Source organism: Nematostella vectensis, chromosome 3 (assembly GCF_932526225.1).
Source record: "Nematostella vectensis chromosome 3, jaNemVect1.1, whole genome shotgun sequence".
Lineage (NCBI taxonomy): Eukaryota > Metazoa > Cnidaria > Anthozoa > Actiniaria > Edwardsiidae > Nematostella > Nematostella vectensis.
The window spans coordinates 4,212,283-4,239,857 of record NC_064036.1 but is presented as its reverse complement, the minus strand read 5'-3'; the positions used below and the strand labels follow the sequence as shown (position 1 = coordinate 4,239,857).

General features: G+C 41.9%; 2 protein-coding genes and 1 long non-coding RNA gene across 5 annotated transcripts; 1 reads left to right on the top strand and 2 right to left on the bottom strand.

Annotated features, from left to right (window-relative positions):
- Positions 1 to 1,508: 1,508 nt before the first annotated feature.
- LOC116618399 lies at positions 1,509 to 11,076 on the bottom strand. Of its 3 annotated transcripts, none has more exons than XR_004296177.2 (4): positions 11,062 to 11,076; positions 2,947 to 3,111; positions 2,308 to 2,389; positions 1,509 to 1,869 (listed from the first exon to the last, which is right to left on the bottom strand). It is a non-coding gene; the product is annotated as an uncharacterized LOC116618399 (long non-coding RNA). The 3 variants fall into 3 exon arrangements; XR_007307437.1 differs by lacking the exon at positions 11,062 to 11,076 and adding an exon at positions 8,739 to 8,753; XR_004296176.2 differs by lacking the exon at positions 11,062 to 11,076 and adding an exon at positions 3,261 to 3,275.
- Positions 9,313 to 14,979, top strand: LOC5512574 (creatinase). The gene is made up of 8 exons (XM_001632886.3): positions 9,313 to 9,416; positions 10,447 to 10,605; positions 11,114 to 11,312; positions 11,919 to 12,109; positions 12,760 to 12,976; positions 13,777 to 13,891; positions 14,182 to 14,266; positions 14,508 to 14,979. Exons 2-8 carry the CDS (start codon positions 10,453 to 10,455, stop codon positions 14,868 to 14,870), a joined length of 1,323 nt encoding a protein of 440 aa, XP_001632936.3. The 5' UTR covers positions 9,313 to 9,416; positions 10,447 to 10,452; the 3' UTR covers positions 14,871 to 14,979.
- A 4-nt stretch (positions 14,980 to 14,983) lies between these two features.
- LOC116618397 lies at positions 14,984 to 27,543 on the bottom strand. Its single transcript, XM_032381986.2, has 10 exons — positions 26,797 to 27,543; positions 26,063 to 26,204; positions 25,155 to 25,413; positions 24,534 to 24,681; positions 24,137 to 24,247; positions 23,836 to 23,983; positions 23,059 to 23,281; positions 22,621 to 22,737; positions 21,835 to 21,934; positions 14,984 to 21,378 (listed from the first exon to the last, which is right to left on the bottom strand). The coding sequence occupies exons 1-10, from the start codon at positions 26,962 to 26,964 to the stop codon at positions 15,136 to 15,138; spliced, it is 7,659 nt and encodes a 2,552-aa protein (XP_032237877.2). The 5' UTR covers positions 26,965 to 27,543; the 3' UTR covers positions 14,984 to 15,135.
- Between the last annotated feature and the right edge of the window lie 32 nt (positions 27,544 to 27,575).

Here is a 27,575-nt window from a genome sequence, read left to right as displayed (position 1 = left end):
TTAATCATATGATGACATTTTTCTTGAATTTTGCATCTGACAAATAAGCGCAAATAAACGTGATGCACCTTTCACATTCTACGAAAAGCTTCCTTTTGTTTGTAGCGTGTTCTGATGAAGGTAGTTCATGAGACTCGCTAACTTCTTGAAACTTCTCTCTCTTCTCTCTTCTTGGAACTTCTTGCTAATTCGAGGTCAGACAACTGTCACTCAATGTGAACGTAGAGACAACTATAGTTGTGCTAGCGGGGGATTCCCGTGGGGGGGGGAGGGGGTAGCCATAAAAGTAGAAAGGGCTATCTTTTAGTGTATAAAGTTCTTCTAATTGCTACAAGGGCGGTAGGAACAGTGTTTGTTAGGCTAAATTATTATAATAAACCACGAATTTTCCCCTAATTTGTCTGAAATGTGCCTTGTTTGCGATTTGCTCTACGTGTTTGATTAGAAATCCCGGTCAAGTTACGTTGCGTAATCCGTGTTACTACCCCGTGGCGCGCGAACTGTCCCCGACGCGCTAGCCGAAATATGCCGACCTTCTTAGTCAGACAAATTAGACTGTTTCTCTACCGCCCTTGCTGCTAGTTAAAAACACGAGTGATGATCACTAGCGCGTACAATAGCTAAATTATAGCAGTTAGTAGACTCTGTAGGCTTTGATAATTTTTCCGGCACGAAAACCCCGTAAACACGGAGTTCGCATAACCCGGCCGGGCGGCCGTGGTATGCGAGCTCCGTGTTTTCGGGGTTTTCCACAGGGAGCCCAAGCTCACAGTTAGTGGTTTCTTTATAAAAACACACGAAACTCAACGAGCTGTTAGAATTGATCATTTTAATTACCTCTGTGAAGTTTCGTAAAATTCGGTCACCCGTACCTCATTCAACATATAATATGTTTTTATAAAGAATTCCTCACAAACCCCAAAACCACTAACTGTGAGCTTGGGCTCCCTGTGGGTTTTCGTGCCGGAAAAACTATCGGTAGGCTAGTAGGACGACACGATCGCCCCCCACAGCGACTATTACGGTAGTGGTCGTCTGTGAAACAAATCAAACTTAGCATGATAGTCAAAAGAATGCACAAAAGAGTTTCAAGGGTTTGTGAAAAACATTCAATTTGAGACTTGAAACCTTATACACATCATTCGGTGGTTATCATAACAATAATCTCTTTTCTGCTTTTCTCTCATTGGTTAGCGTTTAGGTCTAGGTCAAGGAAGGCGTTTCGAATAGGTGTGCATAAAACGAGGATCCGGACGCGGACTGGACGGACTATCTTTTTGAAATATTTACTCTAATGTCTAATATCTATTTTCTACATAACACGGGGTCCCAGAGTTCCTCTGTTGTTGGCGTACTGTTTTTGTCACGGGGTTCAAGAGTTTCAACGTTGTTAGGGTACTGCTTTTGTCAATGGGGTTAAAGAGTTCCTCTGTTGTTAGAGTAATGTTTTTGTCACGGGATGACTCCCTATTCTGCGGTAGGTACATTCGCAAGCAATGACTGCTGGGTAAACGAAACTGAGTTCTATGCACAGTTGTTTGTTAGGACAGAAATTAAATACAAGATACTTTAAATGAATATCACGCATTTATTGTTTCCATATCAAAGTTCTAAAGCATTTCACAAGATCTAACAAATCGAAACAAAGATATCTATGGGTCAGAAGGCCTGGTCATGGTTTATCTGGTTATCGATCGATGCTATCGGCTGACACGACACATCAGAAGCTGCACCTCCACGAGCAGTAGACTCCGCCGTTACTAGTAGGGTAGCAATAGCACGTGCAACCTCCTGAACAGAAGCTGGGGCATAGTCCAAAGCAGCCTTTGGCCGCCTTAGAATTGCGAGTGAGCGCCACAGACGGCGCGCCTGGGGCAAAGATAAAAGACACACAGTGTGAGCAGAGTAAGCCATCTCTACTACGCTCTCCTAGTACCCATATAAAGCAGAGGGAACGAAAATGAGATCGAATAATTAGTTTAGAATTGACTCATCGGGGATCGATAGAAAAACAGAATTGTTTTTCTATCAGCATTGTTAAATTTGAGAAGTAACGAGAGTTTACAGAGATGTAAAAGCGGTAAAAAATGGCCAGGAGGAAATTAAAAGTATTTCCAAGCTAGCGGGAAGTTTCCCAGGCTTCCAGTAATGATAAGGTCCAAAATGAAGTGAAATCGAGTTCGAGTTAACATTGTTAACTTTGAAAGAAAACAGTATCGCGTGCAACAAATCACGACATACATCCAGCCTATTTCAACAATTTTTCCCTTCGCCAGACCCCTACTACCTCCCGGTACACAGGCTTACCCTCTCCTGGAACAGTAAAGGCGGCAAATGCAAGAGTCACAATGACAAGGAACACGAACGTCTTGGAGGCCATAACTGCACACTGAATAAAGAAAAGAAATTAGCATAGCTTAGATACCCTTCTATTAGGCAACACAAGCCATAACTTCACACTGAATAAAAAAAAGAAATTAGCAGTGCTTAGATACCCTTCTATTAGGCAACAAAAGCCATAACTGCACACTGAATAAAGAAAAGAAATTAGCATAGCTTAGATACCCTTCTATTAGGCAACACAAGCCATAACTTCACACTGAATAAAAAAAAGAAATTAGCAGTGCTTAGATACCCTTCCATTAGGCAATACACAACTTGAAGCACGCAAATAACAGTTCGACGAACGCTAACCACAGTGAATTGACCTTATGCTTCTAGTTTTGTTGAGAGCCCCATTGCAAACTTTTTAAAAGAAGTAAAAGTATTTTCACAGTACTATGCCTACTAATTATCAAAATTTTATAATTTCTAATTGCGTTCTTACAAAAGGAATAAGGGTACATTAATAACCTATATTTACCATTACTTCTTATTTCGACATTACCAATACCCTTTTTACGAAATTCAGTTTATCATACTTTGGTAGCTGATTTTTTGTCTTACCAATGGCAAAGTCTCGGAGCTGGTTACAGTGTAAAGGCACCAAATGATCTGAAATCGATGGACCTGCGACGAAGTATAAATAGTCTCGATGACCACACCTCAATAGCCATAAAAGGAAACCCGCGACGTCCATTGCTTAAAGACTCGCGTTCTGCTCCTACATAGCTGAAGAGGGGGCATAAGATCAGGTAACCCATAAACCAGTAAACACGTATGCTTAAAAATAGGTCAATATCTATTGATATATATTGATCTTGCTTCTCGGGTGCTCCTCTTATGCTTAAAAATACGTAATTTTTTTTATAGAACCGTACCTCTACTAACGCTTCTGTACGCTTGTCGCATCAAACAAAGCCTTGGCCTTAGGCATTTTCACCATTATTTACCTCATCCACCAAATAGTGATGTTTAAAAACAGTAATGTTTGCCAAGAATTTACTTTATGATTTCCGTCGAAGCTGAAGAGGTGTCAAAAGACCATGCATCTACTTATCAAATATGCACGTGCATTCGAAAAACCATCTAAACAAATTATTTTGTTTCTCGCTGTCTAACCCTTTAACCTACTTCCAAAAAGGCCTGAAAAGGCCGCCTTAGAAGGAAACCTTCAAGTTTAAAGACGTCCATAGGTTTACATTATCTTCCGTAATGCTTAAGGGGGGGATAAGATCATGTAACTCCACTCACTCTTACGAGTCTTTGTTTTCCTTTACGCTTTTCTCATGCATGCTTTAAGCTTATCATTAAGATTGAACATTTTGAAAATGGAAGCATTCATATCATATCTTTTTGAACAGAGAAACGTGGCTGAGATGCACAGTCACGAAGAGGGGACTTGGGAGGGGAGGGAAAGGGATGTTTGAGGTTTGTTTTAAAATAAATCGCACAGTTTCATTTGTTTTTCATATCAGTGCTATTTTAGGAAAGCCAAACTACCACTTGTAATGTAAAGGGGACGTCGAGAGTTTCCTGTGGGCTACGCATTACCAACCCGCCATAGACAGACTTGAACCAAGAGCCTAAAGAGTCGCACATGAATTGCTGTGTTCTCTTGGTCATCAGCCTTATATATTAAGAAAAGAGTTTTACGAGAATGGTCCACGGAAATCTTTCTATGCGCAGCTTACAATGTAGCCCTTTAATCATATGATGACATTTTTCTTGAATTTTGCATCTGACAAATAAGCGCAAATAAACGTGATGCACCTTTCACATTCTACGAAAAGCTTCCTTTTGCTTGTAGCGTGTTCTGATGAAGGTAGTCCATGAGACTCGCTAACGGAACTTCTTGCTAATTCGAGGTCAGACAACTGTCACTCACTGTGAACGTAGAGACAACTATAGTTGTGCTAGCGGGGGATTCCCGTGGGGGAGGGGTAGCCATAAAAAAAGAAAGGGCTATCTTTTAGGGTATAAAGTTCTTCTAATTGCTACAAGGGCGGTAGGAACAGTGTTTGTTAGGCTAAATTATTATAATAAACCACGAATTTCCCCCTAATTTGTCTGAAATGTGCCTTGTTTGCGACTTGCTCTACGTGTTTCATTAGAAATCCCGGTCAATTTACGTTGCGTAATCCGAGCTACTACCCGTGGCGCGCGAACAGTCCCCGACGCGCTAGCCGAAACGTGCCGACTTTCTTAGTCAGACAAATTAGACTGTTTCTCTACCGCCCTTGCTGCTAGTTAAAAACACGAGTGATGATCACTAGCGCGTACAATAGCTAAATTATAGCAGTTAGTAGACTGTGTATGCTTTGATAGTTTTTCCGGCACGAAAACCCTGTAAACACGGAGTTCGCATAACCCGGCGGGCGGCCGTGGTATGCGAGCTTCGTGCTTTCGGGGTTTTCCACAGGGAGCCCAAGCTCACAGTTAGTGGTTTCTTTATAAAAACACACGAAACTCAACGAGCGGTTAGAAGTGATCATTTTAATTACCTCTGTGAAGTTTCGTAAAATTCGGTCACCCATACCTCATTCAACATATAATATGTTTTTATAAAGAATTCCCCACAAACCCCAAAACTACTAACTGTGAGCTTGGGCTCCCTGTGGGTTTTCGTGCCGGAAAAACTATCGGTAGGCTATTCGGACGACACGATCGCCCCCCACAGCGACTTGTACGGTAGTGGTCGTCTGTGAAACAAATCAGACTTAGCATGATAGTCAAAAGAATGCACAAAAGAGTTTCAAGGGTTTGTGAAAAACATTCAATTTGAGACTTGAAACCTTATACACATCATTCGGTGGTTATCATAACAATAATCTCTTTTCTGCTTTTCTCTCATTGGTTAGCGGTTAGGTCTAGGTCAAGGAAGGCGTTTCGAATAGGTGTGCATAAAACGAGGATCCGGACGCGGACTGGACGGACTATCTTTTTGAAATATTTACTCTAATATCTAATATCTATTTTCTATATAACAATAATAAATAAATATATAGTGATAATGAATTGTTTTTGTTCGTGGTATTCATTCTTGTTCGCAGGGGCCAGGAGAATAAGGCTGCCGATGTGCGATATTATTAACATCGGGTTATATCAGTCAATCTTGTTTTAAAAACTGTCGTTTTTCTAGCTCGACCTGTCATTTTCTTATTAGGCATTACATATCATATTTGGGAGTCCGCTTCAAACATTTCTTTCGCTTTTTTATCGCTCTAGAATTTTGTAAGTTGAGAATTCTAATGTAAACTGTCAAGAATTCATGTTTACTTCGATTTTGCTGGCAGCCATCTTGGAAATGGAGCCTAGTCCCTAACGTTTTAGAATATCACAGGTCTCCCGCGAACTCGCCCCGGGCTCATTGATTGATGCTTTTGAAATTAAATGGGGGTGGGTGTATTGGTTTGTGTTAGGTTGCATGATATTTAACCCTATCCAGACTGGGAGAAGCTAAGAGGCTAAAACTTGGTGACTTTTCCTAAAATCTATCTGCGAACGTTTTGATGCCATTGACATGTCGAGGAGACGCCCCATGTTACCATGGCAACCGTTTTTCACACATAGGTTTCCGAAAAACTAAAAAGTAGTGAATTGTTTCTCATATCGAAATGCCTGTTTTGACTTTATAAGTTTGTTTAGGAGACAAGCTTCACAACCATATCAAGAAAATTTAGCCGAAAATTGTCGTTTTTGACAAACACGGTCACTTCCATATAAGGAAACTAATAAATTCCTTATTTGGAAAAAACTGCATGATTCTTGTCATTTTTAAGATTGCCGTACAGCGGTGCTTCGTAAACTTCAGAATTGTAATCAGAAGAGAAAAACAGTGACTGTGACCAGCCTTGGTCAATGGAGAAAGTCTCTGATAAGAAACTAAGATTCCTCGGTACCAGTCCCTCAAAACGACAACGTTTTCTTCATATGAGCGCTATATATAATTTTTAACTTCGGATATTTGGGGGGAGGGGTGGGTAAATTTTGCTCTCCCAAAGCTGTTGTTAAAAATGTCACAAGATTTACAAGATGACACTTTAAAAGCTAATATTATGCATTTATCATTACTATGAGCAGTAATACATGCATGCAAATACTTTTTTTTTTCTTTTGCAAAAATCAAGAATCCAAGATGACGGATCCAAGATATGGCGGACCCAAGATGGCGGAAATTCTTCCAAAAAAATTGATTATAAACGTTTTTATGCCCTTTTTGCATTGTAAAGTCGTTAAAACGTTGATTTGACATATGTAAATGAGGTAAAATGATTTCAACCCGATATTTGATAATCTGAGCAATATTTGAAAGATATCTTGACATCGTATTTATGACGTCATTGTGACGTCATAATTGATTTGACCACACCCGATTCTCGTGACGATTCTTTACATACTGGCACAAAAAAGCTCAAAATAGCCCAGTCTGAATAGGGTTTAGGTGATGCGTATATGGGTAGATAGCGTGTGAATACTAAAGGGCTAAGCGGAAGGTAGAAGGTATAATATAGGTAGTGTAGTATAGGTAATACAGGATAATAGTGGATTGTCGTTGTAGTGTAAAGCTCACTAACCTAGCATGATGGAAGCGTAAACAAGATAAAAAATATTGGTATTAAAGAGTACTAAAAAACTAGAAATGGCCAAATATGGAGATACGGAGGTAATTGTGTAGGAAGTTGTGAAATGTGTTGAAAATTATATCTTGCCTACTACAATTAAAGACCAACAAGGGAAAAGCGTTTCATTGGGGAATCTGAGAATTATTTTTTTCTAAAGCAGAGTTGGAATTTTAATTTTTCTGTCTAATAATTAAAATGGATTGGGTAATATGGATTGGGTAATATTTACCTAAAAATAGACCTGAGATTGTTATACGCGGCGGTTTGTTTTTTCATCTAAGAGATACCTCCCCTTCATTCGTGACAAATTATCCTTTTGTCGTCTTGTTGTTGCCGCTAAAATATGGATGCTTACGGGAGTCCGCTTTCTGAGTTTAAGCTCAGGCGACTGGTGGACATCAAGAGAAACAACGAGCTATAGCGATTTATAGAACAGAGCGGTCCGCGCGATGCGCTCCGAAATTTTGATAAATCTGGATACAAAACCAGCATTTTGATGTCAATTTAAGAAAGGTCCTCCCCTCTTAAAAGTTAAGGTTGATTCCCCTATCTTAGAAACATATCAAGATAATTTGCCAAAACTTGTCGTTTTTCCCAGACACTGTCACTTCCATATAAGGAAACTAATATATTCCTTATTTGGAAAACCTGCATGATTCTTGTCATTTTTAAGGCTGCCGTAACGCAGGTGCTTCGCACACTTTATAAATTGTATTCAAAAGAGAAAAACAGTGACTGTGACCATCTTTAGTGGTCACAGTAAATGGAGAAAGCCCCGGAAAGCAACTAAAATTGCTCGGTACCAGACCCCTGAAACAACAACGTTTTCTTCATATGGATTTTAACTTAGTGCCTACCCCCTCCTGATAATTTTTGCACCAGCCTCCTGGGGGGAGGGGGGGGGGGCACAGTTCCTACGTTCACCCCGTTTGTTCTCCAACATTTCTGACGGTCAGTAGTGCAATGTGATGTAGAAGGAGATAACAGATAGATATGTGGTTTATTTTAGCCTTACTGAAATTAAGGCTAGACTATAACAAGTGGGATAAAAAGGATGTGAAATGCTGTAATGGTGTAAAACCTGTATAACAGCTGTATAGATAGCATATATAAAAACGTTGCGTTATGTGGCGGGGGTACTTAATGGTAAAATGCAAAATAAGAAGCTAGGGTGCTGAAGTGCTGAGGAATGAAGTAAGCATGGAGGCATGTGGCTTATGAGCGGGCTGACGCGGGCTAATTGCTGAGCTCATTACTAAAAATTGAATATTTGATGAGAAGTTTCCATTTTTAACTCGGGAATGCGAAGCATGTACGAGTTATTGTGGGGACTCCATCATTGGATCACTAATCCGTAAACTTTTTATGGTCTTTCTGTGCTTTTGCACAGCAATTCTTAGGTCTTCCTGTAAAATTCCGGTCTTCAAATTCCGGTTATAGCTTAGTACTATAAAATGGCTTTGGCATCGACCTGTTACCGCTAGGGTGATATTATTGCCGTTAAATATTTATTAGCTAGTATTAATGCGCAGGCTCAAACCACATGGAAAACCTTTCTGAAAATACTAGCTATTAATATTTAACATGCATAAAACACATTGTATGACAGTAGCGTGACCGATTATTGCGGGTAATTTATTTTGTTTCCGGAAAGAATATGCTGAAATTTGACATGCTAGCAAAAAGCTTTTCGATCATTACGATACCAATAGTAATAAAAATAATTTTAGTTACCTGTCACTTCAATAATGCCACGGTAGTCTAGCGTTGCGAACACTTGTCTATGGCTGCAGCGTCCCGGCTTCGGTTCCCACTGAGAGCGCTAATTTTACTATTTTATTTGTTTTACCTTTTATGATGATAATTAATTATACTGTTCTGGTGTTTCATAACATCGAAAAGAAAAAAAAGGTATAAGGACATTTTTATGGACTCTTAGCATCTTGAATGTGTTCATTCTTTGTTCACTATCCGGTATCACTTTTATGCACAAAAAAAAATAATTAGGAAAATACATTTGCATTCACGAATGGCTCAGAGAGCATTTGATTGAAACGAGCATTCGAATTTTCAAGTGGAATCACTTTTCTTTCTGTTCGTCGTGTGCTGTATGGAAACTTGTCGAATAGGCCATAGTTCTAAAGGTTTGCGCGAATTGGTAACCAGGGTAAATACCTCTCGAGTCACACATAAAGCGATGACAAATTCAAATTCGGAATTTGTTTCAAAAATGGAAACTGTTTGGTAGATAATAAAATGCAATGTTCAAGTCCTCCTCGATCATCCAGTCCGCGTCCGGATCCACGTTTTACGCACATCATACGAAAACCGCCTAGTTATAATTTAAATTTATTCAAATTATAAAGGTCAACTTCCCGTGTCGACAGTTCTCTGCGCTTCTGCGAGTACAAGGTAGGGTAAATAACAAAGCACAAATCAATAAACAAAGCGCGCTAGCTCTAAAGAGTTAGTCTCCACTTTTATTTAGTACTTGTAGATTACCAGATTACCAAGCTTTAACAAGTAGTCACCGGTGTTAGAGTGGTTTTCAAAGACCGTGAAATACTATTTAATATTCTGTAATGTCTTTGTTCTCTATTGTAATGGCTTCACTATTACACATTAACAATTACTTTTAGTTGCACGGGATTTTGAAAAACACAAATAATATACAGTACTGCAAAGAAAGTTCATAAACAAGCCTGGAGATTCTTTAATTAAAGAGATGAGATTAGTCTAATGTCTAACCACTTCTTAGTAAATAACTATACGCACTAAAGTAATCACCCGTGTATTAGAACCTACAACTGTTTATCTATGCAATGAGGGCAAACAATAGTATTTTAAGTAAGTCATCTGAATGCTTCTTACAAACGTAGCGCCTCCGTACAAACAATAACCCCCTTCATGATTAGTTTGTAGAACGCGAAGCGCTAGTTAATCATTAAAATGATTGTGGCGGATTTGTAGGGGTTCTTCAAAGGTCGGAGGGTAAAATTGGGATGTGAGAAAAGTGTAAAATGGCTCAGTTTTAGCGGATATCAATAGTTCATGAGATGCACAAACATAACGATTCTGAGTGAAATTAAATTTTTAAGTTTTCAAATACAGATGGGACTATCCTACCGCCGTGGTTCGATTGAATTAGGTTCAAGTTCGGTTCAACGTAAACCTTGGGGTGCGCATGCGCAGTCTTAGGTACCACCTTTTGCACCTTGCACACCCCCCTATGTACGCGCCTGGGTTGTATTGTGCAACATCTTCGGGAATCCAAGGCGTCGATGTCAAAGTAATGAGGCGCGGGAACCACTCTTTCTCGCCACTGTGACCTCCACACCCTGGGTTCCCCTGGGTCATTGTGTAATGTATGTTAATAATTCTTAATCCCTTTTTGTCATATATATCATAAAGTATTATCAATATTCGTTGATGATTATTGCAGAGGGCAATGTTGCGTGCGCGTGTCTTGAGAGTTGCGCGTTGTGCTCGCGTTGGCATAAGTGTATTACCAAGGCGCCTTCAGCACTCTGGGTCAGCGGACTCAACCAATACCCAGAGCAAGTTCTTGCCCAGGATTCTGCGACTTCACAACGGCGAAAAGGTATTTTTAAATTATTTTGTGACACTATGCTTATATAGCCAATCAAGATTATCTATGTGCTCCCCCCTCCCACACACACACATACCCAAATGACCAGCAGGGGCTTGTTCCTCAGAATATTTTCGTAATGTTCTTTTATGTTTCCCCCCAATATCCCAAAGCATGCTACGGCTCGCTATCGCAGTCGTTCTGACCTCTTTCTAACAATGCGCTGAGCTCAGAGGTCTGGGGTTGGCCCATATAAATATTTGTGTGACTTTATACTCTCTCGACAATTTATTGGAAGCTTGAGACTAACAGGGATTTCTGGCTTTGTGAGATAGATAAAAATCCAAGCAATCAGCGTTTCTTTACGCTGTCTCATTCAGCATGGTAGACGAGAAAACGCCAGTACTCCATAGTGGATACACACCGAAGGAAACTGTCGAACCAGTTTAGACTTTTAATGGCACATACCTTGCCAAGCAATACCACTTGATCACATGTGCTGTTTCGGCGCCGTTTTCAGGTCCCGCAAGTATTCACGGTCCAGGAGATGGAGCGCCGTGTGCGCATGCTCCGTGAGCATATGGCCGCTGAAAGCCTTGACGCATGCGTATTGACCTCTTATCATAACATCAACTACTACAGCGGCTTTCTGTATTGCTATTTCGGTCGATCATACGCTACAGTGGTAACACACGATGACATCACTACTGTGTCTGCAAGTAAGCACTTTAAATACTCAATTTCACAAAAACAAAAATAATTATAATCAATTTTAATTATAATTATAATTTTATATTTATATTATAATTATATATTGCGCGTTCATTTGCACATTATATTGAAAGTAACATATTGAAAAGACTGGCAAATACCATCTTTATTAGGTAGGACCATTCAGAGTGGGGAGCTGGTACAAATATAGCAACAACAAAAAAATACGAGTAGGCTCTAAAAGCAAGACAAAAATCCACCAGCTGAATTACCCCCTAAAGTAAGCCAATGAAAAAAAATCGTGCAACCAAGAAAATTTGCACCCCTTCATAAACCATCTTATTGTCCGTCCCTTATGAAGAGTTCACAAAGTTATCTCTTATGTTCGCAATTTAACTTTGTTGGTCTATTGCATTGCTCTACGTCTTGGCTTCATTGTTTTAAACAGCTTTATATTAAGCAAGTATGAAAATAAAAACGTGAGACGAAATGGTCTATGTCACCAAACGGAGTCAGCTCGAACCGGTCCGGTCCCATTTAGTGCGGTCCCACTGTTTTTTGCAGTGCGTTTCTCGAAATGGAAAATAAACTCCCCATATTGGTTGCTTTCACAGATATCGACTACGGGCAGCCCTGGCGCCGTTGCTATGGTGATAACATTACTTATACAGATTGGCAGAAGGATAACTACTATCACGTTATTAATCAGCTGGTCGGTGGGGTGAAGAGGGTCGGGGTTGAGTTCGACCACCTCAACCTCGTTAGTAAGGAAAAGCTTCAACAAGCCATGCCTTTAGCTGAGCAGGTATACTACAACAAACCATGCCTTTAGCTGAGCAGGTACACGATTACAGACCATGCCTTTAGCTGTCCAGTTACACTAGAACAGGCCATGCCTTTAGCTGAGCAGGTACACTACAACATACCATGCCTTTAGCTGAGCAGGTACACGATTACAGACCATGCCTTTAGCTGACCAGTTACACTAGAACAGGCTTTGCCTTTAACTGGCCAGGTACACTAGAACAGGCCATGCCTTTAGCTGACCAGTTACACTAGAACAGGCTTTGCCTTTAGCTGACCAGTTACACTAGAACAGGCTTTGCCTTTAGCTGACCAGTTACACTAGAACAGGCTTTGCCTTTAGCTGACCAGTTACACTAGAACAGGCTTTGCCTTTAGCTGACCAGTTACACTAGAACAGGCCATGCCTTTAGCTTACCAGTTACACTAGAACAGGCTTTGCCTTTAACTGGCCAGGTACACTACAACAAGCGATGCTTTTAGCTGACCAGGTACAATACAACAGAAACAGTAAAAGTGACGATCTTTTTTTTCTCAGCCATTTCACCTCTCCCCCTCTAAAGTTTTATTGCAGCCAATTTGGATAAGACATCAGTGAACCCTTGAATTAGTATGAGGTTGAATGAGCTCTTGCCATCTACCTCTTTCTAGGTCGACGTTGGAACACCCACTATGCGCATGCGCATGCTGAAGTCTGCTGAAGAGATCGCTCACATCAAGCAGGGGGCCGCAGTGTGTGACGTAGGAGGGCGAGCAGGAGCTGACGCCATAGGAGATGGGGTTCCCGAGTACGAAGTCGCTCTGGCCTCGACATCAGCCATGGTTCGTGATATCGCCAATCGGTACCCTCACGCCGAGCTGATGGACAGTAAGTTGATCTGGGGGCAGGTGGTTTTCAACGGTAAATTAGTAACGAAAGTGTGATGATGATGATGGTGGTGGTGATGGTTGTGGTGATGATATTAATGATGGTGGTGGTGATGGTGGTGGTGGTGATGGTGATAATAATGATGGTGGTGGTGATGGTTGTGGTGTTGATGATGATGATGGTGGTGGTGGTGATGATGATAATAATGATGGTGGTGGTGATGCTGGTGGTGGTGTTGATGATAATAATGATGGTGGTGGTGATGGTTGTGGTGTTGATGATGATGATGATGATGGTGGTGGTGTGGTGGTGATGATGATTGTTCTGGTGGTTGTGGTGTTTGCCGTGATTCGTGAATGGCGAAATTTAATCAGCGTTAACCGTGTTCTATACTCTTAAAAAAAATCGTGATCTATGCTCTTTAAAAATCGTGAATCGTGATTTCCGAGTAAAGATTGATCCTTGTAGTCAGTTTATCGTGAAACGCGTTTACCAATTTTTGAAACTAGTGAAACTTGCAGCCCCCCCCCCCCCCCCCCTACCGCCCCTGTTTGGTTAATGTAGGCACGTCTTAGTCAGTGGTAACTAACCGACGATGGTCTTGGTAATGGTGATGATTTTGATCTTGATGAAAAAAGGTGATGGTAGCGGAAAAGGGGTAATGATTGATATCGATGATGACGAGAATGTAATCATACAAAATGATTAAGGAGGTAGATAAGTAGTTGTGCTGTACTTAAAAGAACAGCACAATTGGGAACAATTTTGCGTCATTTCGAATCATTTGTGTTTGCTCCTAGCTTGGACGTGGTTCCAGTCGGGGATAAACACGGACGGCGCGCATAACCCAGTGACCTCGCGCCGTGTACAGAAGGGTGACATTCTCAATATGAACAGTTTTTCAATGATTAGCGGGTGAGTATGAATGTCATTGCGAACAGCACGTGGTCTTTGCTGGGCCTATCAAAGTCTTGCCTTTTATGAACCGTTGTATGAATCTATGGCGTGATTTAACGTGCAACATCGCGACAATAAGGGGTACCAACCTTAACTGGCTTTACTTGTTTTATCCCGCACAATTTGTTTGGCTAGAAGAATGAAGGTGTTGTCTAAGGTTAATTCGTCATTCGCGCCAGACTGCGCGCGTCGTGCTATACCATTGGCACTTTAGCTGGGTGGAATACCTTTTTTTTTTGTAATTTTAGGTATTACACCGCTCTGGAGCGAACCATGTTCTATGATCGTGTGCCATCCGACCGACACATGAAACTTTGGGAGATAAACGTCAAGGTGACCATTTTCATATTCAAATAAATAGGCACGAAATGATATTCATTTTGTGACAAGTGGTAGTCATTTTGTGACATTCTCGTCAATTCAGTCAACTCTCCCAGCCGTAGAAAGTGAACGAAATGTATTATAACAGGCGTTTGTGAATGTGATGTTTGCGTTGTAGATTGCCCCGTAAGTTTGCTATGCATTACCTGAGAGAAAAGAACCGTCAACAGAGTTCTTTATTTGTGTATCTTAGGTTCACGAAAAAGGCATGGAAGTTATCAAGCCTGGAAAGCGGTGCTGTGACATAGCGCGCGAGCTGAACGAAATTTTCCTTCAGCATGACCTCTTACAGTATCGCACCTTCGGCTACGGCCACTCTTTCGGCGTCCTGTGCCACTATTACGGGCGGGAGGCTGGTCTTGAGTTACGTGAGGACGTGGAGACAGTACTGGAGCCCAACATGGTGGTATCTATTGAGCCAATGCTGACGATCCCCGAGGGTCAGGAAGGTGCGGGAGGGTATAGGGAGCACGATATACTGGTCATTACTGAGGCGGGAAATGAGAATATCACTAAGTTCCCGTATGGGCCCGAGCACAATGTAATAAAGAAATGATAGATCGGAGAATTGTTTAGATGAAGAACCAGGTACAAAGCTTATAGGATTAGATAGATATTCTAAGAGGATTGTATGGGCAGAATAAAAGGAGAATGGAATGTCGAAAGACATTGAGTTGTGTTGTTTTAATGGTTAATGTTTATCAGGATTCATTTATAAGCTAATTAAAAAACGAGTGAGATTTTAGGGAAAGACGTTTTTAACTAAGAAAGTAACATTGGGTTCTCTCAAAGAAAATATTAAATCAGTAGAATGCCAGGATCTAATGAAGTGTTTGCCCGTCATCTCGCATGCATTCTTCTTCCTCTGTGAACGCTCCGTGCTCGGATGATGACGTTGGTTCGAGCATGCGCACTGAGTCAATTTTCTCCTGTTGAGATTGACTTGGGGAAGATTTAGGTCGCGATGGTGGTGACTTTGGCGGACTTGGTTGAATAGTAAGGCTGTTATTGGACAAAACACTGTCCTTCATCCATGCTGTCGATGCCTTATGAGGAAGTATTTCCTGATTGCTCAGCTTTAAACTTGCTAGGCTTGTCTCCGACTGCGTCTCCTTGACTTTTTCATCGGATGACGTCATCTTTAGAAGAGAGCGTCTATGGGTAGTTCGCTTCGGCTTTGGAGTGTCTGGTGGACTTGGCTGTAGCGGTGTTACGATAACGCCCTCAGAAAGAGCTGTCGCCAGGCTACGGGATGACATCTTGCGGGGCTGCTGCATCACAGATGATGATTTCGGGCTCGCAAAAGGAGGGGAAGAGGGGATGCTTCGACTTTCAGGCTGGGAGCCCAGGCCCTTACCCTTGACCTCAAATGTAGAAGACAGGACTGTTTTAGGAGATCCTCCCTCTGTCTTATCTACCTTCTCCACCGATCCCTTAGACTTTCGTGACCGCAGTGAGCCGGTGGAAAATCTCTTCGAGGCTGGTTTGTTTGGGGAGAACTCTAAACCAACTGTCGGCATGCTATGTTTTGAGGGGGACTTGCCAGAGGTCTTTTCGTCGCTTGTCGGACCATCTCCTTGTTGTGTGTCTGTCTCCATGCTTTTCTTTATCTCTTCCAATTCTGCAACAAGACGTTCTCTCATCGCGCTATCAATAAGATTATCTTCGTTTGGGGGTGTGTTAGGCTGTTGAACAAGAACTGAAGGAATAAGCTTGTCATCTGAGCGCGTGCTATTAACTTTCGCAGAGGCCGGCGTCTCCACGTCTGTTAGAGATCCGTTCGGTGATCGCTTAGGAGAAGATGGTTTAATTGGAGTAATTGTCAAAGTGTCACGCCTTGCTTGTTCACCAAAGGTTTGACTACTATGAGAAGGTCTCCTGGAAGGCCTTCGATCTTCCGACGAAAAGGACGCCCTTTCATCACTTTGAAACGTGTTGACTATATCGCTGGAAGATGGTTTGGGGGATTCAGCTTTACCTCGTGATAATGAAACTTTTAAGAGATTTTGTTTTGAATCCTTAGTAGTTTCAAATGATAGCTCAGGTGATACTTTAGTAGCTTCAAGTGATCTTTTACTTTGACTTTTTGTTTTCTCCACAGATGTAGTTGATGACATTTCTGAATTGTGTTTTGGACCCTTGTTTGAGACCATTATATTAATTGATGATTTCAGCGAGGTCTTTGAAGTCTTCTCCACAGAGGAAATAACTCTAGCGTTGTCTTTTGAGACTGATTTTGAGGATTTGATAAGTTCATTAGATTGCCGATCCCCCTTCACTGTCTCTATAGCTGACTCTGACATCGAATAAACTTCTACTGTTGACACATTTAAGGATTTGTTTTGCGAAACGTCCATAGATGATTTTGACTTTAGCTGTGTTGATTCACTAGATACCTTTGGCGAGATGCTTTTAGTTTTGGCAGCTGTAGTTCTGGAATTAGCTGCATCAGTCGAAGCCTTCGGTATGGCTTTAGCTGCACCAATCGAAGCCTTCGGTGTGACTTTAACTGCATCAGTGGAAGCCTTAGGTGTAACTTTAGCTGCATCGGTCGAAGCCTTTGGGGTCACTTTAGCTGCATCAGTCGAAGTCTTAGATGTAACCTTAGCTGAATCATTCGAAGCTTTTGGTGTGACTTTTACTGCATCAGTCGAAGTCTTGGGTGTGACTTTAGCAGCATCAGTCGAAGGCTTTGATGTGACATCAACTGCATCAGTGGATACCTTTGCTCTAACTTTAGCTGCCACCGTTGAAACCTTCGGGGTTACTTTATTTGTAGCAGTTGACGACTTTGAAGCCACTTTAGCTGCATCAGTCGAAGCCTTTGGAGTGACTTTCTTCACCGCGTCAGTCGACGACTTATGTCTCACCTTCTGTGTACCAGTCGAAGCCTTTGGTGTTATTTGGGTTGCGTTGGTAGATGACCTTGACTTAACGTTTACAGAACCAGTTGATGATTTTGATGCTTTAGGAATGAGTCTTGCTGCGTCAGTGGATGATTTTGGTGTGATCTTCGCTTCTACGTTAGATGATTTTAGTGCAACTGTCGCTGGGACATTTGAAAACTTTTGTGTCATTTCTGTTGCCTCCGTCGAAGCCTTCGGTGTTACTTTAGCTGCATCAGTCGAAGCCTTCGGTGTTATTTTAGCTGTATCAGTCGAAGCCTTTGGTGTAACTTTAGCTGTATCCGTTGAAGCCTTCGGTGTAACTTTAGCTGCATCGGTCGAAGCCTTCGGTGTAACTTTACCTGCCTCAGTTGAAACCTTCAGTGCGACTTTTGCTGTATTAATCGAAGCCTTTGGCGTCACTTTAGTTGAATCAGTCGAAGCCTTCGGTGTAACTTTAGGTGCATCAGTCGAAGCCTTCGGTGTAACTTTAGCTGCATCAGTCGAAGCCTTCGGTGTGACTTTAGTTGAATCAGTCGAAGCCTTTGAGGTAACTTTAACTGCGTCAGTCGAAGCCTTCGGTGTAACTTTAGCTGCATCAGTCGAAGCCTTCGGTGTAACTTTAGCTGCATCAGTCGAAGCCTTCGGTGTGACTTTAGTTGAATCAGTCGAAGCCTTCGGTGTAACTTTAGCTGCCTCAGTCGAAGCCTTCGGTGTAACTTTAGCTGCATCAGTCGAAGCCTTCGGTGTAACTTTACCTGCCTCAGTTGAAACCTTCAGTGCGACTTTTGCTGTATTAATCGAAGCCTTTGGCGTCACTTTAGCTGCATCAGTCGAAGCCTTCGGTGTAACTTTAGGTGCATCAGTCGAAGCCTTTGGCGTCACTTTAGCTGTGTCTGTCGAAGCCTTCGGTGTAACTTTAGCTGGGTCAGTCGAAGCCTTTGGCGTCACTTTAGCTGTGTCTGTCGAAGCCTTAGGCGTCACTTTAGCTGTGTCTGCCGAAGCCTTCGGTGTAACTTTAGCTGCGTCAGTCGAAGCCTTTGGCGTCACTTTAGCTGCATCAGTCGAAGCCTTCGGTGTAACTTTAGCTGCATCAGTCGAAGCCTTTGGCGTCATTTTAGCTGTGTCTGTCGAAGCCTTCGGTGTAACTTTAGCTGGGTCAGTCGAAGCCTTTGGCGTCACTTTAGCTGTGTCTGTCGAAGCCTTAGGCGTCACTTTAGCTGTGTCTGCCGAAGCCTTCGGTGTAACTTTAGCTGCGTCAGTCGAAGCCTTTGGCGTCACTTTAGCTGTGTCTGTCGAAGCCTTCGGTGTAACTTTAGCTGCGTCAGTCGAAGCCTTAGGTGTGACTTTAGCTGCGTCAGTCGAAGCCTTTGGCGTCACTTTAGCTGTGTCTGTCGAAGCCTTCGGTGTAACTTTAGCTGCGTCAGTCGAAGCCTTAGGCGTCATTTTAGCTGTGTCTGTCGAAGCCTTCGGTGTAACTTTAGCTGGGTCAGTCGAAGCCTTTGGCGTCACTTTAGCTGTGTCTGTCGAAGCCTTAGGCGTCACTTTAGCTGTGTCTGCCGAAGCCTTCGGTGTAACTTTAGCTGCGTCAGTCGAAGCCTTTGGCGTCACTTTAGCTGTGTCTGTCGAAGCCTTAGGCGTCACTTTAGCTGTGTCTGCCGAAGCCTTCGGTGTAACTTTAGCTGCGTCAGTCGAAGCCTTAGGTGTGACTTTCGCGGTAGCATCTAAAAAGCTCGTAGAAACTTGTGGTCTCGATGGCGATTTTGGTGGCGACGGAATATGTTTATTATCGACTATTGATCTTTGCTTTGACGCCATTTGCAGCGTCGGTGTTGTAGTCATTCTTCTGGACTCAACCACTGACCCAGACGGGGATATTCTTGGTAGGCTTGTACTATTACTGCCCCGAGATGAGGTTCTCTGTTTCGCCTCAGCTTCCTTTTGCTGTATTTTCTGTAACTCTTGCTCCATGACCAGGGACGTTGTCGGCGAGACAACAGGGAAACAAGTCCGTGATTCGTCTTCCATTTGCTCGGCAATGGTTGTATATATCTTCTTGTCAGGAGATGGTATTCGTGGCAGAAGTACATACGAAGAGGCATCCTTGGCTATGCTACACGCTGCCGTGTCGTGTTTGGACGAATCTGATTCAGTCTGTGAAATGTGACTTGGTGGTCGACTACCCTTCTCCCTTGGCTCGGGAGTGTTTGTCATGGACAAAAGCGTGTCATAAGGGCATGCTGCTTCTTGCCTGCCAGCCTCACCTTCTACTTCATTCGGTTGTACACTACCAAGCATTGCTTGTAAAAGGTTGCTACACTCCTTAGATCTCCTTAGCTTAGAATCAGAAAGTGATGTCGTGGTCTTAAAAGTAACTTTTTTCCTTCTGGCATCCATAGCATGGTCTGAGCTGAAACGACGAGCTGAATGTCTTAGTGGCATTGGCTCGTTGTCTAAACTTAAAGCCCCTATGTCCTCCCTCTCATCATCGTCATCGATAATCCCCAATTTCTCTTCGTCAAAATCCTCGTCGGCTAATGAATCTGTTCGTTTGCGATGTCCCAAGAACCTTGGAGTTGGTGGACGGTTTAAAACACTAAGGAAGTCCGACTCTCTTGGGACATTGCTTTCCCTGCGTCCTTTCATGACGTCCTGCACACTGAACCGCACGGATGATTTACGGCGACGGTTTGAGGATGGGTGAAAGTAATCATGTATCATTTCCTCCTTCACGATATCATAAGCGTTGTCAATAATATCATTCACGAACCTGGCAGCATGAAGTACTACGTTCTCATCCATGTAAACCTCGTGTTCTGAGCTGTCTTCTTCCTCAATCTCTATTTCAGCAAGCATAGCCTCTTCGTGGGTCAAGAACTCAAAGTCGCTGTCATCGGACAGGAGTGTCACCGCTTCGTCTTGTGCTTCGCTCATCGAGCTTACTTGGTCTAGGGACTTGCTCGCCGTTACGTTTGCTAGGTTACGCCCTTCGGCAGCATACAGACTACTAAGACCTTGTTCAGATGATGCCAAAGCATCCCTAGCTAATTGTTCAGCCTCACATAAACCACTATACGCTCTCTCGATGGATGCCTGCGCTTCGAGTACAGCGGTTTCAGTCAGCTGTTTTGAAACATGCTCTTGTTCATCAACCATCTGTAAAGCTTTTTTGGCAGATAGCAGCGCTTCCATGGCTAAGGATTCCGCAGCATTCTGGAATGCCTGTTCCTCCATCCTCGCCAAAGAGTTCGTTGCTGATACTATGGCGTCAGTTGCTAATTCCTCTGCAATTCTAGAGACTTGCTTTTCATGAAGACGGTCAAGAGAATTCTTTGCGGAGATCATAGCTTGATTTGCCAGTCTCCAGGCTGCACGAGACATGAGATCTTCAAGCGCAGGTGTCACTCCGTAGCAAGTTTCCAGAGATTCCTTTGCGGTAATCAATGCTGCGTTCATAAGACCAGTTGCTGCCTCCATGAGGTTAGTCTCGGTTTGGTGAAACCTTTCAAGAGAGTTTACTGCAGAAAGAATAGCTTTCGAAACCACAGATCTCGCCTTGCTATCGACTTCATCCTCTCTACTCCAGCCCACAACTTGTGTTGGCTCATTCATCTTCTTCGGCCGCTCCTCGGCTCTTTCAATTGCCCCACTGACAATCTCATGAGCAAGCTCGATCATTTGAACATCATCGCTTTCTTGAGACAATAAAGACTTTCTCTCCGTGTCCCCATGAACTAGCTCTTTCCCGTAGGCAACTAAGGCGGACACCAGTTCTCTGGCTGCAGCAACGATATCCTCGTCACTGGCTGCAGACACCCGGTCCGAGCTCCGTTTTTCCTCAATTTCCCTATCTAACTTCAAGCTGGCCGAGTCGATGATATCAAGCACGCACCGTCGCACTTGTCTTCTGGTCTCAAGTTTAAGTACTCCGTCATCTTCTTCTCGCTCCACCTCCGCAATTGCAGCTTTGACAATGTCACCGACCATGCACTTTACCTGCTTACGTTGATCCTCTTCGATGGCATCGAAGGCGTTGGCAATAATGCTGCCCACGAGAGAGCGCACCTCTTGAAGGTTAGGAGCCTTTTTTTCCTTGATCTTTCTCTGGTTAGACGATGAGGTAGATAATGATACTGGAAGAGACATATCGGATGACATCACCTTCTCTTCCTCTTGTTCCTGTACAAACACAATCCACAAATAGATTCAGAGGCCGAGATCACAAGGTTAATTCGGTTCTCTTGCTAGGGCGACCCCGCAGCGCAACGAACAGACGCATTTCGAAACGCCCAAAGGGTCGAGACCCCATTGTGTTCATTTCCTAGTTTCCGTGTGCTTCCAGAAAGAAAAGGTCCATGTTTTAATTGCTTAAAGATGGATCACTCGCCATAGAAGTTTAGTCTCAGATTTTATTATCTTTATATCTGAAAAGAGATGTCCAAAGTTATCATTTAGTCATTGATCCACCATAATTCGGAATTTTGATTTATCATTATTTCTTTTTCTTTAACTAATTTGACTGTGAACATTGGGTTATTTAGGATAAAATGAATGTCGGATGATTTTGCCGGAAGATTCGCCATAGTGTAAAAAGGTACACACCAGTAATAAAAACTGGTGGATTTTGATATTTACCTCTACTTTCTCAAGAATAGGAGGAGACAGATCTCGGAAGGTAATACGCGCTTCCTCCGGCTCCCTGCCATCTTTGGAGGGTAGGCTTACTTGTAATCCCCTAAGACATAAGGAATTGGGAAATATAATTTAGTGACTATTCATACATATGACCATGCTTACATTAAAAGAAATACGAAGAGATGTCTCTAAGAATAATGATGGAGAGTGACGCGCTTAAAGGAACGGTTTACTCAGCAATCCAACATTAGAGGGGAGACGAAAGTCTGATCGTAATGGTTATCTTGTTCATCAGTTTGAAGCATTGAAGGAATAGTAGAGTTACAAACGTAAGCATGTTCTACGGGACACTCGCCTTACATTCTGTAATAAGGCCTGGGTCGCTCGCCATGTTTGTTAAAACATCATTTAAAAGATAGCTCTTCAATACCTCATATTTGAGATTCTAAAGATGCCCGAAGTGTCGGAAGTCTTTTTAACAGGAAATGATATTCGATAATTCCAGCCAGATTTGTAAATATATCATTTAGCCGAACAAGTCCATATTTTATGCATGACAACGTGACAGGGCAAGCTCTTTGGGAACAGTGCAGTGTTAACTTCTTTGAGAATTTTGGCTTGGCCAAAAGAAATATTGTCATTTTATTATTATTATTTTATTATATAACCGATTATAACGGCTTGGCCCACGCATTGACTAACTTGATAATAATATACGTAAAAAGCGAGGTGAGATAAAAAAATATATTTTAATTAATTAAAAGGACATTGTGTAAAAATACTCACTTTAGCTCTGATGGGAAGAGTTGACCAGCCTCGAAGTCCCTGAGTAGAGCACCTTCCACGTCCCACACACTCTTCAACCTGCTACGATATCGGGGATGCTTTTCTGGAGCAGACCATCTAGGAAACAACAGGTGAAATGGAGACGGTACTCGGATACACATCCTTTGTTAGTTGTGCTTTTTGAAGCCCTATGTGACTAAGTTTCTTTTAACATTTTAAGTTTAACTGTATGTAGACAATATTCTTGAAAGACATTTTTAAAAGGAATTTGTTGATATGGGGGATGCGCAGTCATATGCATCAGAGTAATTAATAGAATTTGACGCTCTTTAAGAACCCAATTTCGTGGCGGCCAGGGGGTGCACGCTCACTCTGCGCACCCAAACCCCCGCACCCACCCCAACCCCCCAACCCCCGTATGTACGTGCCTCGACATACCTCCTCCGGTGCATCTCATTTAAGCTGGAGTCAGAATTGCGCGGATGGGAACGTCTGAAGGCGGGGAGGCTGTTGGTTCGGGAGCGAATACGCTCGTGCTTTTGGCGCCATTCATTCAGTTCCCTTTCCTTCTTTTCTCGCAAGTGCTGCATAAACTCTTCAGCCTTGAGGAATTCCTGGTAGAGGGTGTTTCTCCTGGTCTTCAGACACTGCTCCAGAACGGCTATGAAAGTAAATCAAATAGTATATCAAATAAAAATACATATAGTCGTAGCCAACGCACCCGCCCTTTCCCGGTAGATTGTTTGGTCTTTCTCATCTTGATAACCGCTATGTTTATCAAAGTTCACGTATTCCTGCTGTAATATTTGCCTACATTGTTGTCTTTTTTGAACGTAAAACCCGTTAATGAAACATTTTCGTGTCGATGGCTCGTCAAAAATAGAAAAGAAATGCTTTATGTATGTACATATGTACATATGTACATATGTACATGTTCATTAGAGAAGGCAATTTTCCAAAACTCGAAACTTTGCAAAAGTTTACCTTCGAAAATAAAAATAATATATTGATTGACTGAAATAGGGGAAATCTCTTACACTTCAACAAAAAGAAAAACTCAGCCATAATTAATTTAAAATCGCAGCCTTAATTAATTGAGAATGGAAAAATGTAGTTTTTCCATACTTTTTTATCCTATCATTTGGTAGATTAGGCTTTCCTTTTTATATCATTCTGGCCTTCTATCAAAAATCTCGTGGGCGGCTATGTTTTAACCTTGCTGTTTCTCAGAATGCTCCTGTACGGTGCTTGTGCGTCTCTCAATGTTCTGGCGACGTCTCTCCAATCGTTGCATTTCTTTCATTTGTTTCCGTTCAAGATGAGCAAGCGATATAGAACAGCGCCGTTTCCACTGATCTTTCATCTATGGAAGTGAACTAAATTAGCCCATGTAGCTTTCCATTACACAAGTTGCAACGTTATTTTCTAAAATTCAAAAACAAGCCACGGCACCAAGATGCCCCTGATGGTGATGATGATGATGATGACGACGATGATGATGATGATGATTGCATACCTTCTCCTCTCTTATTTTCTTCATTGACTTCTTACGCTTGTTATGGTTAGATTCTTGGCGTTTGTCGTCCTCTGATCGCTTTTGTACAATACGAAGTTTGATTTTGCGACTCTACAACCCCCAAAAAATACAACAATATCAATACAATTGATACAAATATAAAAAATTGAAGGAGAAAGCATAAAATGGGAAACCAGTCAAAATCCCTCATACAATGCCTGAAGTTTTACCTGCCACCTTCAATGCAGTTATGAAGCCGGGAAGTAAGGTTATATAAAAAGTTGTTATGCTTGATATAGGATTTTATTTTCTAAGGCTTGTTGTAAAGCGCGTTTGCACTCAAAAGCGTGCTGTAGATGTGTTTAAGTTATTATTTTAATTACAATTGTGATCTAACCATTTGTTCTCTCATCATTTTTTCTTGTCGTTGTTTCTCTCTCTGTTTTTCCCTTTCATCCACTTGTTCGTCTTTCTTCTGTTTCATCTCCTTCTGCCACTGCTCACGTCGCTTTAGATCACTTTCTTGCTTTTTGATGTACTTGATCCTGTTCAAGTATTGCTTTTTTAACTCCTTACACTCAAATCTCTGTATCAAATATTATTTTTATCAAACGCGCAAAGGTTGTCACCCATTGGTGACTGCGGAGCCACCGTTCTAAACGCACTACATTAGGGACCTAAAGATTTACGACGGCGAAGAGTCGAGGACTGCGCGCACACAAGATTTTAGCGCGCTGTACCTCATTTTTCTTTTAGCGCAGAAATACAACGTGTGGCGCACACGTCTTCCCACCGTCGTATCGCTAGTATTGAGGGAAGGGGAAACGCAAAAATACCGCTGTGGGTACACAATTGACGGCACCAGCGTCTTCATGTTCTGACTAATCTCACTTTCATGATCTCACGACCTTAGAAAGTGAAGCAGTTGAAGTCTACTACTTATCATATTTTATCCACGCCTTGTACATCTAATTTAACTGCACACCAATGCACTATACTTGCTACCTCGATGCCTCACCTGTCTTTTTCGCGTTTTTCGCGCGCCTTGAGAGCTGCCTCCTTGGCTTTCTCCTCACGGTTTCGTACGATGCTGTACGCTTCCTTATCTCGCACCAGCTGTTTGTACAACTCTCTTTCTCTGCGCTTCTTCTCTTCCTGGGCACGTTGAGCTCTTCGCGCTTGGTGCAAATCGTCAAGTTTGATCTTACGAATCCACTGACGGTAGGCGTTGAACTCCATCAAATTGCACTTCACATAACCATCTTCTGTTATAAAGCCTGAAACACAAAGGAAAACTGTTGTTGTTGTATTTCATACGTAGGGTAGTGGGGTTGGCAGGAACAAAAAATGTTTCTTTGAAATATGATTGAGCAAAGTTGTCATAAATCATAATAGAAAGTAGTATTGTTTGCCCAAATTGAGTAGTTTAAGACAAACCAAGAGTTACAATTTTCAATGTCTCAAGAACGGATCATCTACCAAAAGTACCAAAGCTTATTTTGTTCTATATTACACAAGTAATCTTTAGGCAGAAATCAAACAAATGTAAGCTAACACAGCCTTACAATTTGAACTTTGCGCGTGGAATTGGGAGTTGGGTCGTTAATAAGCGAACAGCATCATGGGCGGATCCAGAAGTTTAAAAAAGGGGGGCCGAAGCAAAAGTTTCAAGAAAGGAGAGGCCGGACTTATTGTTCTTCCGTATATTTCCTTATATGTATTGTTATTTTTAAGCCAAATGTCTGAAAATAGGGGGAACCGGGGCCCCCTCGCCCCCCCCCCCTAGATCAGCCCCTGAGCATGATGGAACATTGTAATTCAGGCGACGCATGTTGAATCTTCCCAGCATGCTGCTCGCTCAACAACTCCACCCCCCTGTAGAAACGCTATAAATAAAGCTGAGCCTGTGGTTGAGGGGGTCAGCACCTTTTTCGATGAGTCGTCTGCACATGATCGGATTTTTGAAATAGTCTTTAAGATGTATGTCATGAAGCACGTTGTATTGAGAGAGGCTCATGCTGTGTGAGTCCGTCAGATCAAAATCTGCGTCCTCGGATCGCTGCTGCAACTGCAAAAAAGAGAGAAATCTGAGAAGTCGGACCATAACCGTTTGCTTTACATTTTCACTCCCTATCTCCGCCACCAACAATATCATTTTATTAACGATCAGTATAATAATCATTACTGATACCATCACAGCCATCATGTGTTAATCACCATCATAATAATCAAAGCAATAGCCTTACAATATCCTTACACACAAATCATTTCTCCATAGGAAAATTGAATTGATTCCGATTATGTTCAGAAAAAAAAAATGCTACGAGAATGCTCTTGATGAACATATACGATCCGTTTAAAAGCTTGAAAGGCTATTCTTAAAAAAGACTGTTCACAAACCGCCATTAAAAGTTTTCCAGTTACAGGAGAAAATGTATTGATATTATGGATAGTATTCTCAATGTAAAAAACGTTTGGAAATTTTTTTTCTTTATTCAATAGAGCCGTTACTATGAACAGCTATTGCAAGAAAAATGCTGAACAATTATAATAAACTGTTGTCACAAAGGGTAAGATCATAAAACTGCCCGAACTCGATTCAATAGTCCTCTCGGATAAGAACACAAAGCAGTCGGAAAACTTAGGAAGACATTTCTAACCTTATGGGACAATGGTGTTGTACAGAAAACCACAGCGCCTTCCGAGCCAGGAATCAACGGAAATTTTGAACTCAAGCTCAGTAGACTTTCCTCTAAGATCCATGATGGTCGAATTATTATCTTGCTTGAGTTTTGTCCTTTTTCCAATAATTTCGCTGTTGTGTCCATTTTGGAAATTATCCCATCTCAAAATAAGTGTTTTTGGAACCCATTTTTTGTGTCCGGTAACTTTTCTTGCTTCTCGGATTTATGCGCTCCTATGGAAACAGCGTTGTTGCAGTGATGTCATCAATTAAGACAGAAGGAGCGCGTGCTATGAGAATGTAGTATCCAAAATGCACCGCGTTCCTGTACCGTTTCACCACCACATGAAGCCTGAGTTACAATACTTATCGGACGCCTGTCTAACAATTATCATCTTTTTTAGCTATTCAACTTTTAGAAAGATAATCAAAAAGACTTTTAGTTTCATGATTTCTTACATTCTGATCGCGTTTGCCAAAACACTTTTTATCAAAAGTCATTCTTTATCTTTTTGTTGAAAATGCTATTCTGCGAGGGTCAGCCAGTAGGAATGAATCCAATAAAAAAAATGAATGTCTTATTTTTTTTTTATAAACAAGAGCAAGTATTATTTATTTTGTTTCAATATTCTTATACTATAAACGCATGCCTCCCCTGTGAGTTTTCCATATAAGGAAAAACATTGCGCCATGCTTTTCGTCCATGTGCGATAGAAAGAGGGAGTTGATTGGCTAAGGCCACGTGTGTAGTCAGCA

Bases quoted from the DNA above. Each gene is read 5' to 3' on its own strand.
- LOC116618397 (XM_032381986.2), bottom strand. From the start codon at position 26,964: ATGGACACAACAGCGAAATTATTGGAAAAAGGACAAAACTCAAGCAAG. The intron at 25,414-26,062 runs GTGCTGACCCCC...TTTGTGTTTCAG, and splicing joins CAGACGACTCATCGAAAAAG to GCTTTATAACAGAAGATGGT. The intron at 21,379-21,834 runs GTAAATATCAAA...GTGTTTGTACAG, and splicing joins CTATTCTTGAGAAAGTAGAG to GAACAAGAGGAAGAGAAGGT.
- LOC5512574 (XM_001632886.3), top strand. From the start codon at position 10,453: ATGTTGCGTGCGCGTGTCTTGAGAGTTGCGCGTTGTGCTCGCGTTGGC. The intron at 11,313-11,918 runs GTAAGCACTTTA...TTGCTTTCACAG, and splicing joins CATCACTACTGTGTCTGCAA to ATATCGACTACGGGCAGCCC. The intron at 13,892-14,181 runs GTGAGTATGAAT...TTGTAATTTTAG, and splicing joins AGTTTTTCAATGATTAGCGG to GTATTACACCGCTCTGGAGC.